General features: G+C 40.2%; 1 protein-coding gene across 1 annotated transcript in view; it reads right to left on the bottom strand.

The window, feature by feature from the left end:
* The window catches only part of DENND5B (DENN/MADD domain containing 5B), an 831,092-nt gene that overhangs the window by 41,486 nt on the left and 772,523 nt on the right, over window positions 1-17,083 (bottom strand). The window contains exons 7-9 of the mRNA XM_015566631.1: window positions 15,263-15,494; window positions 10,947-11,097; window positions 1,699-1,792 (exon numbers count right to left, since the gene is read on the bottom strand). Coding sequence (XP_015422117.1) covers window positions 1,699-1,792; window positions 10,947-11,097; window positions 15,263-15,494 — 477 coding nt within the window. The remainder of the gene's footprint in view (window positions 1-1,698; window positions 1,793-10,946; window positions 11,098-15,262; window positions 15,495-17,083) is intronic.

The following is a 17,083-nucleotide window of genomic DNA, read 5'->3' as shown; positions in this document are numbered from 1 at the left end:
CCCCGAGTTTTCTAATAAACAACCTGGCACTGAGCTTGTGAAAAGAACACTGTAAAGTTGGATAAATTTATGCTTAATGTCATAATAGGAACAAAATACAACTAAGAGTCCTCTTGCCCTGAGGGCGGCTGTTTCATGCCACCTGGTATGCAGGGTTACATACGGTAAGAGGACCTGCCTGGAAGTCAGGAGTTCTGGGCTGCAGGCCCGGTGCTGCCTTTGTGCATCCATCTAACTTTGGACAAGTCGCTTGGACTTCAGTTACATCCTGTCAAGTTAGACAAGATGACCTCAAAGGTTTCTCTTAGTACTAAGATTCTATCTTGATGACCAGGTTTTATGACCACATTAAATATAGACCAGAAAGGGTAAATTAAAATGCTGTGGAGATTAAACCTAACCAAAAGCTGATTAAAAATAAATCACTTGTGCAAAATGCTTAAATAAAAGGGAGTCTAAATATTTAATATAGTTCCCTTTGGAAGAAAAATAATTTGCTAAATCTGTTCTCCATCCTCCCTCCCAATCACACTGATTAGGGACTTGAAGAATCAGTTTTACCTGCCAACAGTACAGAATTACTCGTGTTAGCACACACCACCACGAAAAGGTGCCAAACACAAGAGGCAGTGAAATGCAGAATGGAGAGGCTGCGCGTTCATGTCTCGGGGTGATGTGGGGCATGCTAGAGCTCTGTGCACTCACGCAGTGGGTCATTCAAGGAACACCAAAGACAAGAGTCGGGAACATCTGCAAAGTACTTTCAGGTTAAGAACATACCAGGCAGCACTCAGAGAAGGATTTTTTGGGAAGTCGTGCAGGAGGAGGTAGGCCCTGATCCCACTCCCAGAATGCCATGGAGTTCTGACAGACCAAAAGTTCCCCGGAAGGCTAAGAGGATGGAGAATGCCAAAGACAAAAAAAAAAAAGGATACGGGAGAAAGAGACAAGCAAAACAAGCATGCATACGATAAAGTCACAGCAAAAGAAAAAGGAGAGAGAAAATACAGTAGCACAAAGAAAAGCACTAGATAAATGCAGTTCTTAAGAAAATGTTTAAAATCATATAGGCATGAACAGAAAAAAGCAATATATATTTAAAATGATGTTTTCTGCTTTATTTTTACACATTTGAGTTTAGACTATAGTTAACAGATTTTTCTGATTGCTTTTTTCCTTCTGATTTTAAGAAATAATTTATTTAAAATTACTCAAACATATAATTATGGGTTTATTTTCAAGTAGTACAAATAAAGCATAGGATCTTAATTTTAAAATAACTTAAAAAACTTTTAAAATGGTGTCAGCAACACAAAGACAAAGAACAGGCAGATACATCTTTACTTACTATATTTAAATTATGCTTAAAATAATATCTATGCTTCTTATAAATTTTTTTCCCGACAAGAGATATATTGACCAAAAATTCATCTTAAACTTGGCCTTGTAACTGTGATACACAAGGAGACTTGTATTCGAGCCTTTTTTAGATGTACTAAAATTACAAAAATGGGGAAAAAAGGTGTTTTCTGCTCTAAGTCAGCACAAAAGGAGTACTATTTAAAATATAACTGAACTGTTTTTTTTGTGTGTGTTTTTTTAAAGAATGGGAGAGACCCTATACAATGACACCTGCTGGGCTGAGTGAGCCTCGCTGGTGGCTCTGCACCAAGCATCCCAGGAAGGCAGCCCACATACCTCCTTCAAGTCGTTGTCCAGGCCCATGTGCTCGGAATGCTGGCGGAGGCGGTCTTTCCTGCGCTGCGTGGTGGCGCTCCGACTTACCCAGCGACTGAAAAATAGAATCCACAGGTGAAAACAAACCCAAGCAATGCAGTCACTTCACTTTAAAAACAGAAAGAATGAACTGTTCAAAACAAAAGACTGACAATACTTTTCTTTTTAAAATACATGACAGCTTTACTGAGATATAACATAAATACCATACAATCACCCATTTAAAGCATGTAGTTAAATGGTGTTTAGTATATGCAAAGAGATATGTAATCATCACCACAATCAAGACTTTTGTAAAAAATGCGTAGTTATCCCCTCTGTAATGACCTTCTCCTTTCCATCTTGCCCACCCAACACAACCCCAAACCCTGAGTGAATATTACCCTCTCACTTCCTTATTCTCATACCCATGTAGGTTAGTTTTTTATTTCATTCATGGCTACCCACTAATCACTTTACCTGCCCTTTACCAAGTCTCCCCCAACCCCCTCAAAGACTATTTCCACGCCTTTAACTTTATTCTCAAGCACCTCCACGCAACTGAAGACCCACCTTGACTCCTTCCCCATGCCCTCTATTTAGTGATGCACACACAGACACCTCATCTTTCTTCTAATCCCCAAGTATGAAACATACCGGCCATGCCTCACAACTATTTGTTCCACCTATATCCCTGACCAGTTCTCTCTTGCCTTCTTCAGCCTGCTCTATGAATCACCGCCTTTGCTGCCAACCCGTTTTCTCCCCCACCTGAATATTTTCTTTCAGCTTACAAGCATGCTGACCCTCTATAGTTATGTTGAAGTCTCTTTCTTCACTCTTCTTATGTAAAAACACTTTATAAGTTTAGAGGTGAGGCCTTTATTTACCTCTGGCTCTAGTTCATCTCAAATCAGCTTCTTCCCATGAAAATGCTCCTGATGGAGCAGGATACCCCCACCTGCCACCTGCAATGGCCATTATTCATTCCATTCTTAGCTTACTCAAACTCCCTGCTACATTTAGTACTGCTGATCACTCCTTCTACCTTAAAACCCCAGCTATTTTCAACTGCCTCAGTGTTTCCAATGGAAAGCTCTCTCACATTTGAGCCTTTGTCCATGCGGTGTTCTCCCAACCTCTATTCATCTTCCAGATAGCTTAGACGGCACACGGAAAGTGTTCTATGATTCTTCCAAATCTAAATTCTACCCCTCTTACATTCCCCAATTGTAGTTCCTACCAGTGTGTTATTCTTACTTATCTTTCCTCTCTACTATAAACACTTGAAGGGCTTGTATCATGTCTATCAGCCATTTTCCTGGCAGATCTACTACGTCACCTGCCCCTTCTATAAATACACCTTAAATAATCACAGATGCAACCTAACATTTAGGTTTACAGGTGTTCATCATAGTACATATGCAGTGTGTTTCTTTTATTCCGAGACACATTTTGGCTTTTACATGTTCCTGAAACTAGGATATACCTTTCACTCCAAAAGCATGCTGAATGCATACTTTTTGAAAAAGCTTTTGAGTTAATCGCAGATCTTACACCCAACAGTTAGAATTAAGTAAATGTGTTCAAAACACCCTAACATTCAACAATAGGAGGTACTATGGAAGAGTGCCCCGATACAATAATGGATTAAAAAAGCAAGGCACAACATTCTACAAACAATATTCTAATTTTGTAAAGAGGAAAAAAGTGTGAACATGCACATATGTGTGCACACACACCAGGATCCAGGTGCCGGGAGCCAGTCCATCCTTGCTGCTTGACATAGTCGCTGCAGGAAAGAAACATCTGCACAGCATATGTTTCAAGGGACCTGGCGTATATAGCATACTGTTCTTAATATGTTTGCTCCCCTTAGCGCTATGTGTTTTAACCAAGGTCACCTCTCCGAGAAAGGTTGTTTCCCCAGGTAGGGATTTTTCCCTGAAGTTAGGGAGGGGATAAGACCCCTTAACTAAGTGCCAGGCGGGTAGTTAATCACTTTAACTACAAACAATCACACTTAAACTACATAATCTTTACTCCCTGGAATGGAGATAAGAAAAGCCCTAACCTTTGGAATAGAGATTGATAGGATTGGAATCAACTGGTATAAATACAGATGTAACAAGACAACAGGACACAGAGCCTGGAGACAGAGCCTAGCGAGAGAACATGGCAAAGGGTCCTGGATAGAGCCTGGCTTCAGAACCTAGAGACAGAACCTAGTACAGAACTTGGCTGAAGAACCTAGAGACAGAACCTGGCTACAGAACCTGGATAGAACATGGCAAGAGAACCTGACTAGAACCTGGTGACTGAACTTGGCAGGAGAACCTGGATAGAACCTGGCTGAAGAACCTGTCAACAGAACCTGGCAATAGAACCAGGCAAGAGAACCCAACCATGCTGATCAATTGAATGCTGCCCCTGTGTCATTCCTCTTTGCTGACTCCATCCAGAACCTGGCTGGAGATCCTAACCAGAACTTCGCTGGAGATCCTGACCAGAACTTGGCTAGAGATCCTGGCTACGCTGCTGATCAACTGAACGCTGTCTCTGTGTCATTCCTTCTTCGCCGACTCCGTCCACACCTTTGGGGTCCCCTGGACCTGCTGGGGTTGGACCCCAGCATCCAGGCAATGGAAAAACACCACCAAATGTTAACATATCATGATGATGGCGTTATGGGTGGTTTTAAAATTTACCCTATTGCTTTCCAGTAAAATTTTGAATGAATGTGTATCATTTTATATTAAACTATTATTAAAAATTTCCCAGGTTTGACTATGTATTCATCAAACCATTCTAAGAATATTTACTCTTGAGTATATCCTTGACAGCAGAGATACCCACAATTTAAATTGAACTTATAGCCCTGGCTGGCTTTGCTCAGTGGATAGAGCACTGGCCTGTGGACTGAAGGGTCCCAGGTTCAATTCCAGTCAACGGCATATGCCCGGGTTGCGGGCTCAATCCCCAGGAGGGGATGTGCAGGAGGCAGCTAATCAATGATTCTCTCTCATCATTAATGTTCCTATCTCTCCCTCCCTTACCTTCCCTCTCTGAAATAAATAAAAATATATTAAAATGAACTTATATTTTAGCCATTCAGGAAAAGTCATATTGCATTTCTGACAACTTATTACTTTTAATTATTTTATTAATAAAGTAACCAATTTACAAAAAAACTTAAAATGAGAAAGCTGCTTCTTTTGTTTCTTCTAAAACACTTTATGCATGCCTTTGGTTTCAAGCTTCTCAATCATCTCATTTCAGTCTGCTAGAGGAACACTAAATAATTATAAGAAAAATGGTAGCAAGAAAGGTAGCTTCTCTTAATATATATATATATATATATATTTTTTTTAAATATAGATAGGTTTATATCAGGGGAAAAAATGTGCAAAGATCTAGTGACAGATCTCTGAAGGGGAATCCTTGGAAATCTCCCTCAAGCAAAGGATCAATGTAAGACTGTAAAAAGAATACAAAGAAAATTGAGGAACCCTAGCTGGTTTGGCTCAGTGGATAGAGCATAGGCCTACAGACTGAAAGGTCCCAGGTTTGATTCTGGTCAAGGGCACATACTGCGGTTATGGGCTCGATCCCCAGTGGGAGGCATGCAGGAGGCAGCCGATCAGTGATCCTCTCTCATCATTTATGTTTCTATCTCTCCCTCTCCCTTTCTCTCTGAAATCAATAAAAAATATATATTAAAAAAAGAAAATTGAAGAAACGGAAAAGATCCAGAAAAAACATAGTAAGACTGACAAAGGTTTTTGCTTGACCAAAGGACAATCAGTGCACTTCCCTGGAAAATCCAGTTTTAGTAAGAACCCTGCTGAGTCGGCTGAGGAGGAGCTCCCACCCTCAGAGTACAGGAGCTCTTTTCTGATTGTGTTCCTCATCCTTCACATCCCCTGGGTGGTGCCCAATCACCTGGCCAGCCTTCAGCAAGAGTCCGGTTGGGACAGTGGAGTCTGAATCCCTCCTTACCCCTAATGTTTCCTCTTAGTAACTGTCCATCTCTGCTCCTTGGCTATAAATCCCTCCTTGCCCATCACGTGTCTGGAGCTGAGGCCAATCTCTCTCCCCCACTGCGATACCCCATTGTGGTGGTCCCTACACCTACCACCATGGTCTCTTGAATAAAGTCTGTCTTACCATCTTCAAAAAGTGTCATGAATATTTTTCTTTAACAACTCTGAAGCAGAGTATAAACATCAGCTGATAAAAACTTAATACAATAAATAAAGGGAAAGAATAAAATATAAGTAACAAAAAAATGTGTAGCCCTAGTCAGTTGCTCAGGGGTTAGAGCAAAGGCCCTGAGGACGGAAGGGTCTAAGGCTTTGATTCCAGGCCAAGGGGACATACCTTGGTAGCAGGCTCAATCAAGATGCACTCAGGAGGCAACCAGTCCATGTCTCTCTCAGATCAATGTTTCTCTCTCTCTCTCCCTCTTTGCCCCTCCTCCCTCCCTTCCATCTCTCACTAAAAAAACTCAATGGAAAAATATCCTCGGGAGAGGATTAAAAAACAAAACAAACAAAAAAAGACGTGGGTATAGATTTTTTACCTGGAGGCCTTGAAAACAGCCCTGTAGAAAAAAAAACAACAGTGTAAGATTGTAAAATCTTTTCAGTGTTTCAAGAAATTAAGGCTACTGGGTAGGGTGGTTTCAGTAAAAATCTAAAACAGAATCATGATAGCTAAATAAACCTATATAATAAAAGCCTAATATGCAAACTGTCCCCTTGGGTGGTCATTTGACCGGGAGACCGGGAGTTTGACCACTCGCTGTAACATGTGTTGACTACCGGGGGTGGTGCGGAACATGGCGGGCGTCTGCGACATGCTGAAACCTCACCAGCTATCTGGGGACGGGGGTGATGGGGACAGAGTGCAGTGAGAATGCGGGGTGTCTGCTGAGCTTGTTCTCACTCCCCCTGCTACCCTCCTGCAGGATACCAGGGCTTGCATGCTGGGGAAGCCCCCATGCTGAGGTGCCTGGGAGCTTGCAAGGAGCCCACCCCACACCCTTGCGGCCTCTTCTGGGTGAGTGGAGCTGCAGCCGCCAGGATCACAGGGGCCAGTAGGGCTTCCCGTGGGTTTACGTAGGAGCTGGTCTGTGAGGCTGGCCGGGAGAGAATGTGCTGCCTGCCTGGCTTCTGTGTAGCACCACTGGGTGGCCCAGAGGCCCATGCTGCGTCCAGGCTCACAGCATCCGGCTGCGCTCACTGCATCTCTGCGTGGGTTCTTGGGCGCTGTGACTCAGGTGGAGGGGGGCACGCAGGGGCCCGGGGGCCCAGGGCCTAGAGGTTAGCTGGGACCTGCCCTTCCATGCCAGACACCTGTGCTTCGATCACCGGCCAGGCCTAGGAACTGCACCTATGCACAAATTTCGTGCACCAAGCCTCTAGTTAATATAATAAAAAGAGGGGTAGAATATAAAGAGCAGAACGTTCCCCCTGGCAGACAAAGTAGAAAAGACTTTAGGTAAAGAAAAGGATAAATATTAACTTACATAATATAACTAGCATCTTATTATACACTCTATGGGACAAAAATGCCCTATTTAATTTTATTTTCAAAACAGGTAAATGAACACCTGCTTTAAAAAATTACTATAAAATCCACACATTCCTGATCTGGTTAAGTAATTAATTTATTCTTTGCATTATTAAACCTTATTTACTAAGCATAATTTTACCAAAGATAATCATATTTGCTGAATCACTAAGGATTGCTTATTTGCTTTTGCCTTATAAGCAGCATATTAAATTCTCGCTAACAGTTGATCAACCATTTACATGGGCATGGTTATAAATCCCTTTACCCTGAAATTAGTTCTGAGATATTTTTTCTTTCAGACTACAGTCTATCTGAAAATACAATGCTTGGGCTCTGTGTGGAAATGGGAAACTTTGAGATTATATATAAGATTAAAAGCAAAAAATATGGCAATAAGATTTAAAAGCAGAAATCGTTCCTCCTGAGAGCTCCCTCCTTCCCTTCCCTGCTTTATTTTTTCATCATAAGTCTTATCACTGCCTGGCAGGTTATTTATTTTACATATTAAGTTTCTTTGTTTCTTTTCTCCTACTTGAAAGCAGGGATTTGGGTTGTTTTGCTTATTGCTAGGCGTTCAGTGTACAAGACAGTGCCTTACATTTAGGAGGGGCTCCATAAATATTTGCCAAATGAATAAATGAGCAATCTAATGCTATCAAAAGGAAATAAAACTATTAAAATTAAAAGTCTCCCTGTATCAAAGTGATTCAAACAGGATATTTTAAAATAAGAACAGTGAATAAATTGATGACTCATCTGTTCTGGATGGAAAATTCTCATCCATTTCTGAAAAATAGAACATTATATCTAATACCCTGACCTGGAAAGTTTGAACTCCCAACAGTCAGCATCTCTGAGAACATGAATTTCAAGTTCAGTGTTTATGAAAGTAGGGGCAGCTCTAATGGAGGGTAAAACCCTGCCAATTAACTAAACACATTGCAGCTTCTTTTCCTTTAAGAGTCTAATATTTATCATTATAAATCTCTACCCCTTACAAATCTGTCAAAAAATTTGGAAATGTTCATCACTGCTTTATTAAAAGCATCCTGGGAAATAAAGAGTTAAGTACCAAAAATTCTGCAACATATATAGTGCAGCAGATCATCTGAAAGGTAGAAACATCATATTGTTATCACAATTAGCTGGTATATTAATATTAACAATAGAAAAAGAGCAAAAGGGAGGCAAGGCATTATAAGCATGGTCAACTGGGCAGCTTCACCAGGAAGCTACACTTCACACCTGGTCCATTCCCTGCCAACCACCGCGGGGGAGGGGTCCAATGAAGGGGAGAATGGGCACATGCACAGTGAAGTCAGTGTGACATAGGGAAAGTGGTACCCTGTCATCCCAATGCAAGCCCACAAAAACTTGGGAATACAGAATCCCTAGACCAGTGATGGCGAACCTTTTGAGCTAGGCATGTCAGCATTTTGAAAAACCCTAACTTAACTCTGGTGCTGTGTCACATATAGAAATATTTTGATATTTGCAACCATAGTAAAACAAAGACTTATATTTTTAATATTTATTTTAAATATTTAAATGCCATTTAACAAAGAAAAATCAACCAAAAAAATGAGTTCGCGTGTCACCTCTGACACGCGTGTCATAGGTTCGCCATCACTGCCCTCGACAAAGAGGTCTCTCTCTGTTGCTCTGCTCTTGCTCTGCTCCTGCTCCCTTGCATTCTCTTGCTCCGTGAATCGCCTGCCATGTGGTCTTAAGTAGCTGCATGGCCCCTGGCCATGTGGACCCCCCATGCAATAGCTGCAGCTGGGAACACAAGTCAAGCTAACCAGATGCTGGACTGGACTTAAATATGGAGCAGAAACTCTGGGCAGTGGCCTTCATTCTTGCTCTAAAGACAAGGCTGGACTTTTTCCATGGCAAGATGGAGGGAGAAGGGACCTTAGAAGGGAACCTCCTTAATTTTACATCAATAAAGCTTTTCACAATACCTCATCCTCCTGTGCAAGTCTCAGGAAATACCTTTCCTTGCAACACTGCAAGAATCCCACTTCCACCAGACACAAAGGTCACCCCACTGATAATACTCTTAGGGCATCTTTTAAGAACCTTCATATTACTTATTTCAAGTGGGCCACTTAGGCCAAAAGGCATAATTCCACCTCTTTTTTATGGCCCTCACTGATTCTACACTTGCCTTCTGAAAACTTAGGCGGCTCAATGCCACGTCCATGTTGTGTTTACGTCCGTCTTCTAGCCCATTTCTTTGCCACAGCCTGGCTTCTTTCCCCCGTTTCTCTGACTCTCTTTAATTAGATCACAGGTGTAAAATGGTATTTTCAGGTGAGAAGAGAGGAAAGTGATTCCAATTTGTCCAAAGTTCCTAAGCTGGTTAGTGGTAAAGAATGAAGTAAGTTCCAGAACTGCTGATTTCCCAAAGTTCTTTCGAACTTACTGTATTCCCCATTAATAACCTTCTTTGCATCTTTTCCTGTAAAAACCCTTCTTTATCATGCACTTGCTAAAACACTTGTATTCACCTAAAACCAAGGACTCCCCTAAACCCAAATAACTGAGCCCATTTCTAACCATATTCAGATACTTTCTGAAAAAAAAATCATCTTTCATAAAGAATGACAGGATTTATCTTTCTTTTTGCTTGTTTTGCGATTTTTGCACTCAACACTTAAAAAATATAAAGATGGTGGTATGGGTTGAATTGTGTCCCCCAAACAGATATGTTGAAGTTTTAGCTCCAATACCTATGAATGTGACCTTATTTAAAAATAGGGTCTCTGCAGATGTAATCAAGTTAAAGTCATTAGAGCAAGCCCTAAACCAACAAGACCAGTATGCTTAGACAAAGAGAAAAGTTTGGACACATACACAGAGAGATGACAGTCATGTAAACAGGAAGACAGAGACTGGAGTTTTGCTACTAGAAGCCAAGGAGTGGGGCTACCAGAATTTGGAAGAGGCAAAGAAGGATCCTCCCCTAAAAGCCTTGCCAATACCTTGATTTTGGATTTCCCTCTTCCAGAACTGTAAAAGAATCAATTTCTGTTGTTGTTAATTTAAAAACAATTTTTTTATTATTGATTTCAGAGAGGAAGGGAGAGGGAGAGAGAGATAGAAACGTCAATGAAGAGAGAGAATCAATGATCAGCTGCCTCCTCCACGCCCTCTACTGGAGATCGAGCCTGCGTCCCAGGCATGTGCCCTAACCAGGCATCGAACCGTGATCTCCTGGTTCAGAGATTGATGCTCAACCACTGAGCCATGCCGGCTGGGCAAGTTTCTGTTGTTTTAAGTCACCAAGTTTGTAGTTTTTTGTGACAGCAATCCTAGGAAACTAATACAGATAGTAAAATGACACAGATAATGAAGTACAACTTTTATAATTCCATTAGACAGATGAGCATTATCGTTAAACACAGTCAGTTAAAGAAAAGCTATTCCCAAGTGCACATTAGCTAAAAAAGAAAAATCTCTAGTCTTTGGATTCTTTTACATGAGCAAATTAAAAGTCAAACCCTATCTCAAATGAATTAATTTGGTCTTTGAAAAGGGTAATCAGATTGGTAAAATGTTTAATGGCTAAGCGTTACTCCATTAGAGTTGCAGAGCACACACCCTTCATTCATTCCTCAACCAACTTCTCAAGTAAAGAATGTGCTTACTTGTTATTAGTTGGCCCTGTTGCCAAGACATCGGACTGTAACTTTGGAAAGAACCCTTGCTCATATTTGCCTTGACCAATTTTCATATCAAGTAGATGTGGATGGATTGCAGTGTGATCCATTTTCATCAGCCGCTGCTCAACTGACTGGGCTACAAAGGGAATTTGTAACAAATTAGAGACATTGGCTAAGCTGTAAAAAATAATTCTTCCTCCATTCATGCACCTACAAGGCACTCATTCTTTCTGACATTCTAAAACAGATTTTTACTAAAGCTTTTCAATATCAGTATAAGTACAAAAAGGATAATCTTAAGTAAATGCTGGATAATTAATTGCACAATATTTCTACCTTTGTCAAAAGTAGGGCAGTGGGGATGAAACATCATTAAAAGTTTCCCGTAAGTGGGAAACTCAACATTCTTAATGGATGGCAAATATTTCCCTTGAGCTGAAAGACAGGTAAAGAGAAGGGAACAGCAAGCACGGAAGCCTTATATTAACTGTATTTCTTTGTACAAAGACCCATTAAATAGTCGTGGTTCTTTTTGTAAAAGCAAGGAATTTGTAAAACAAGGAGCTATGTGAAGTTTATTATTTTTAGTAACAGTCACATTCTCATTAGTAGGAGTCTTTTAGGAGTGTTTATTAGATCAAGGGGGTAATGCAGAGACAAATAAAACAAGCAGGCATTTAGAAAATGTCCAGAGGATAAAAAACTGACCTTTTAAAGAATGGGACAGAGTTAAAAGACAGGAATTACTCAATATTCCTATTTTAAAACCATTGAAAGTTAGAGACCCAAGAAAAAATGAATTATGTCTTTGGTTAAAAAAAAAAAAATCTGGCCCTGGCCGGTTTGGCTCAGAGGATTGAATGTCAGCCTGCGGACCTAAGGGTCCCGAGTTCGATTCGGATCAAGGGCACATGCCCGGGTTGGGGGCTTGATCCCCAGTGGGGAGTGTGCAGGAGGCAGTCAATCAATGATTCTCATTGATGTTTCTATCTTTCCCTCTCCCTCTCGCTCTCCCTCTCCCTTCTTCTCTGAAATCAATAGAAAGATATTTTTAAAAAATCACATTGTCTTTAAAAAAATATTTGGTCTTAAATGTTTTCATTAACTGAATTTTCAAGAGGAAATGTAGAGAATCAAGGCTATGTCTCCAATCCTCTGCCTAGAAATTACTAAAACAGGAGAACAAGCGGGGACTGTGGTTGTGTGGTAAATAATAGAACACACTGTGGAACTGCTAACATTGGGATTATTTTGCCTCTTTCAATACCACAGATTTCATACTGCCAGTTATTGCCCAAACTGTCTAAAAAAATTCTTTTTTGGGTGGGAAGGGGTCTGCCCATGACGCGCTTCTCTTGTGAGAAGAACACGCTTCACACCATCTTATGTGAGATCAGTGCTTCACCCAGACCAGATGTTTGTGTCTGGGTAATAGTGTTAAGGTAAGCTCTGAGGAAGCTACTATTACCCTCTATGACATAAACTTCAAAATGTTAAGCTTCCCTAATTTTTCTCCATAGAAATTTATCCAAAATTTTTTTGAACTTCATTTTATTTTTAATGTATAACTTGCAACTTATCTTGAAACACAGTCCCTATATTCTATGCTGGGCAAAAGGATGCCAGGTTTCGTTAAAAAATATTTTTTTATCATTGATTTCAGAGATGAAGGGAGAGGGGGAGAGAGATAGAAACATCAATGATGAGAATCATTGATCAGCTGCCTCCTGCATGCTTCCTACATGTGCCCATGACTGGAATTGAACCTGGGACTCTTCAGTCTGCAGGCCGAGGCTCTATCCACTGAGCCAAACCAGCGGATGCCATGTTTCAATGTGAAATGATATTTAATTATCAACAATGACCCCTGGCACTCCACAGCCCTATTTATGCTCCCAATACTTCCTAATATTTATAAAGCACAATTAACAGATGGTTTAGGCAAAATAATGCTTAGATTCATGGCATGAAGTTCCTGCCAATTTTATGTTCCATGAAATACTACAAAATTCCATCTCTGCCAACTAGTGCCTCTGTCCTCGTGAAAGGAAAATGAGCTTTAGTTTTTTTTCCATTGGATTTAAATGACAGAGAAATCCATCTGATACTGAGTTATTCTCCTTTAGCTAGGAATCTTTTTGAAACATAAAAATCATAATTCACAATGAACTACTCTCAGGTTTACATGTAAGGATGCCATAGGGAACATAATGCAAAGTTACTTTTCAGTGATTATGCCACCAGTGAATACTGAACATTCAGAGATGATTAAATGCCTGCTTTAAGAGATTAGGGCTGTTATAATTTCAAGGGTTTGTGCCAATATCCAGTTTCTGTGATTGGTAAGGGAAAAGAAAACTGCATTACGATTAACTTGTTGCCTTTCTGCACAGAAATCATGAGGTTCTGGTGCCACAATGTCAACAGCGGAAAACCTCTGCCTAAATAATTCACCTGCAAATCAAAATCCTTTTTAGTTAAGAGGCAAAAGAGAAACAACAAAAGGCAAAAACAATACACAATAAAAATTCAATGTTGACAACAAAATCCCAACCTTCACAGCTTATGCTGGAGGAGGGGGGAAGACAATTTCATCTGTAAAAGAAACAACCATGCCCTCTTTGAGCAATGGCCAGTCACAGCCAGCTGCCTTCTTTTACTTTTTAAAAAAGTCTGATAAATTAAATTCCTGGGAGACTACTGACTGCTTTACCTGAATCTCATTTTCATATGTGTTAAATCTATAATGGTACATTTTTCAAGAGTATTATGTAATTTCTGTCATGATAGTGGGAGCATCGAATTCTCTGAGAGGCTGAAAGAAAATCTATGTTAATTGAAAAGATTCCTGGAAGTACACAAAGGAATTGGTGCTGAGCTCCATTAAAAAATTCTGTCAGAAAGGGAAGAGTGAAGTTGGCTCAAAAAGGCAGTATACTCTTCGATGGCCTTTAAAGCTCTGGAAGTCAGACTAGACTCCGAACAGGCGGAGACAATTCATTCATTCTGCCCCTCAGTTTCCAGAGACACAGCAGTACTGCTGCTTCCTGAAAGGCTCCAAGGATCTACCCTCAAGGACAATGTTGCAGCCAGTTCTAGAGAGACCTCTACGGTTACATGAGACATCATTTACATACTTCTCTCCTTAAATATGCAACGACAGCCTCACAACTCCTTGACTCTGATCTACTTACACAAAGTGAGAAAGGCAAGTAACAGAAGCAGAGCAAAGACACTGCACATTTGCTACCTCCTTTTCCTCCAGACGAAAAACTGCTTCCAAATAGCTCCTACATTTGCAGAAATATTAAATCAAAGGAGGGGGCACTCAGGTGATAAATACGTTTACTTGGCAAACATATTTACAGAGTTAGGAACCAGGGATGAATGCATAAAATTGGGTGGATCGGTACATTTTACATGTTTCTTTATTAAATGTGTAGCTAACATCATAGTGAGGATTCAGGGGCTAGATTAGAATCACTCACACCTGGGTTCAAATCACGACTCCACCAATCACAAACTACACAATCACAAGCAAGTGGCTTGACTGCTCAGTTTTCTCAACTGTATAATGAGGGTAGTTATAAAACAAAAGTCAATGTGCCTACACCCCCCCTTCATCATTAAGATCATATGCAAAAGGGCATGTAAAACACACTATAAAATGTTCAGCACACAGTAAGTAGTCAGCAAACACTGACTATTAATATGACTGTTTATTTCGTAGACTACTATATTACACTGGCCCAAAACTCATAATTCTTGGAGGGGGGAAACTGGTGTCAGGGTTAGGAAACCGCTAATTTGAATATAAGAATCCAGAGATGTAATTTCTATAAAAAAAAGCCATTGTAATTAATGGCACCACTAAACTAAATACACAGTCATAGTTATGTAAATTAGGCAACATCTCAGATTTACTATTTTAAATGAGTACTTATCTTTTCCTGGATAAAGAGAAAAGAATCCAGAAGTAAAAAAAGCAACATAAACAGCAAGACAGAAATTAACATTTTTTCCATTAAGGCGATAAAGAAAACACGATAAGAATCATAGCAACCTTGTAATCATACGCCATTCGATTTATTGTTTTTCCTCTCTAAGAGAAATGGAATGTCAAGTAGGAGTGGGATGGACATAAACTCACAGAAACAGAAGGGAACAAAACTAAAGAAAGTACCTCTTACAAGGACGAGCCATAAAGTCTAAAACTGACAATATTTTGGCTTATAAGGCCAACAATGTATACAAAATAATCATGGATTTTAAGTTAATTTTAAAAGGCATGGCAAACGTACCTGCTTCTTTTAAAGTGCTGCATTTCTGATATATGGATGTCCTCAAGGTGGGTGCCCTTACATTATACAGTCCTATCTTCTCAATCCGAGAGTCAAAGACCCGAAGCAAAGGATCTTTCTCCTCCCACTGAGACATAATTTTGTTATCAATAAAGGTGGCAAACATCTGTGTTTCAATGAAGCGTGAAAGAAATGGCAGGTGTGGCTCAGGCTGGTCACACAGAAAGGAAGCCTGTAATGAGATAATTAAAAAATTATTAGGGCAAAGAGACCCACCTCAATACAACATGAAAAACCCCCAAATTATCTGTTGTTGAGGTCATTCTTTTATAAAAAAATCTTTATTGTTGATAGTTTTACAGATGTCCCCCCTTTTTTCCACCATTGCCCCCCTCTACCTGGTTCCTGCCCCGCCCCAGGCCTTCACCACCCTATGTCTGTGTCCATAGGTAATACATAGATGCATATGTTCTTTGGTTAATCTCTTCCCGGCCCCTCTTCTTCCCTCAGATTCATAAGTCTGTTCCACGTTTCCATGCCTGTGGTTCTGTTTTACTCATCAGTTTATTTTGTCCATTAGGTTCCTTATTTGTTTATTTTGATTTCTTTTTAAATCTTGTAACACACAAAACTGACAAAATTCAAAAATCCTTAAAAATTCACTTTGCCTTCCTTTCTTTCTAATTTCATGGAATTTCAGCCACTTAGTTCTTTATCTCTGATCCTACCTTTCAAACCTGATTTACATTCTGATCCTCATGACCATCATGTAGAAAATAAGAGCATCATTAGTGAAAGATGATAGCTCAGTTGCTACAGGATCATCCATCATCCTCTTCACTGACCATCAAATTTGACCCCTTCCCCCAGTGAGCTATAATTTCTTCTGCTCTCTATTTCTAGCCTACGCAAATATACCTCCAAGTCATAAGGCGGTGAGGTGATTAACTGATACCATAATGATACATACACAATAACCTTAACTAAAAACAACACGGAGTTTGACTTTATGGGTGAAATCTTTTTGTTCTTCTTCAAATGGATGTTTTTCTAGGCCCCAACTCTGTCAGAGACTGATGGGTGAGTATTAATCAAGATCAGACTCCTCCTGGACCTGTGCTGACAGAACAGTCTGGGCCTTAACAACTAAAGAAAGCCTTCTCTAAAAAACCATCCGAAGCAAACCAAGCCTTCGGGAAACGTGCACAACACGCTCCTGTTACCGGTTTGTCTGCTGCACAGAATGGCCAGTACATTGTAATCAGCTTTTAATTCACAATGTTCATTTTTATTTTTCTGTGGTTCTTCAGGTCTGCGTATCTAGAAATCCTAGCGGCAGTTTGGTACCAGCTGAAATTTGAGGATGAATGACTACTTCAGCTGCTGGGTTGGTTTGACTTCTCGCTCTTCAGAGCAGATTCGAGCAGATTCGAGGATGGGAGAGTAAGTTCCGACGTAAGAGTACTCTCCTGAATACGCATCGGCTTCTTTCTAGCAGGTTTCTCGTTCTGAACCTTAGGGAGCCTTTATAAAACTTCCTTACAGAAACCCACTTACTTAATTTAAGTGCTTCCATAGTTCAGTTATATTTACACATCCAAATAGCCAGAAAAGGGTTCACAGTAGTCTCTAGAAATCAGTTTATCTTCTTAGAACAGTGGTTCTCACCTTCTGGCCCTTTAAATACAGTTCCTCATGTTGTGACCCAACCATAAAATTATTATCGTTGCTACATCATAACTGTAATGTTGCTACTGTTATGAATCGTAATGGAAATATCTGATATGCAGGATGGTCTTAGGCGACCCCTGTGAAAGGGTC

This window comes from Myotis davidii, unplaced genomic scaffold (genome assembly GCF_000327345.1).
Source record: "Myotis davidii unplaced genomic scaffold, ASM32734v1 scaffold902, whole genome shotgun sequence".
Taxonomy (NCBI): Eukaryota; Metazoa; Chordata; class Mammalia; order Chiroptera; family Vespertilionidae; genus Myotis; species Myotis davidii.
The sequence above is the reverse complement of the archived record's forward strand: the minus strand, read 5'-3'. Positions and strand labels throughout refer to the sequence as shown.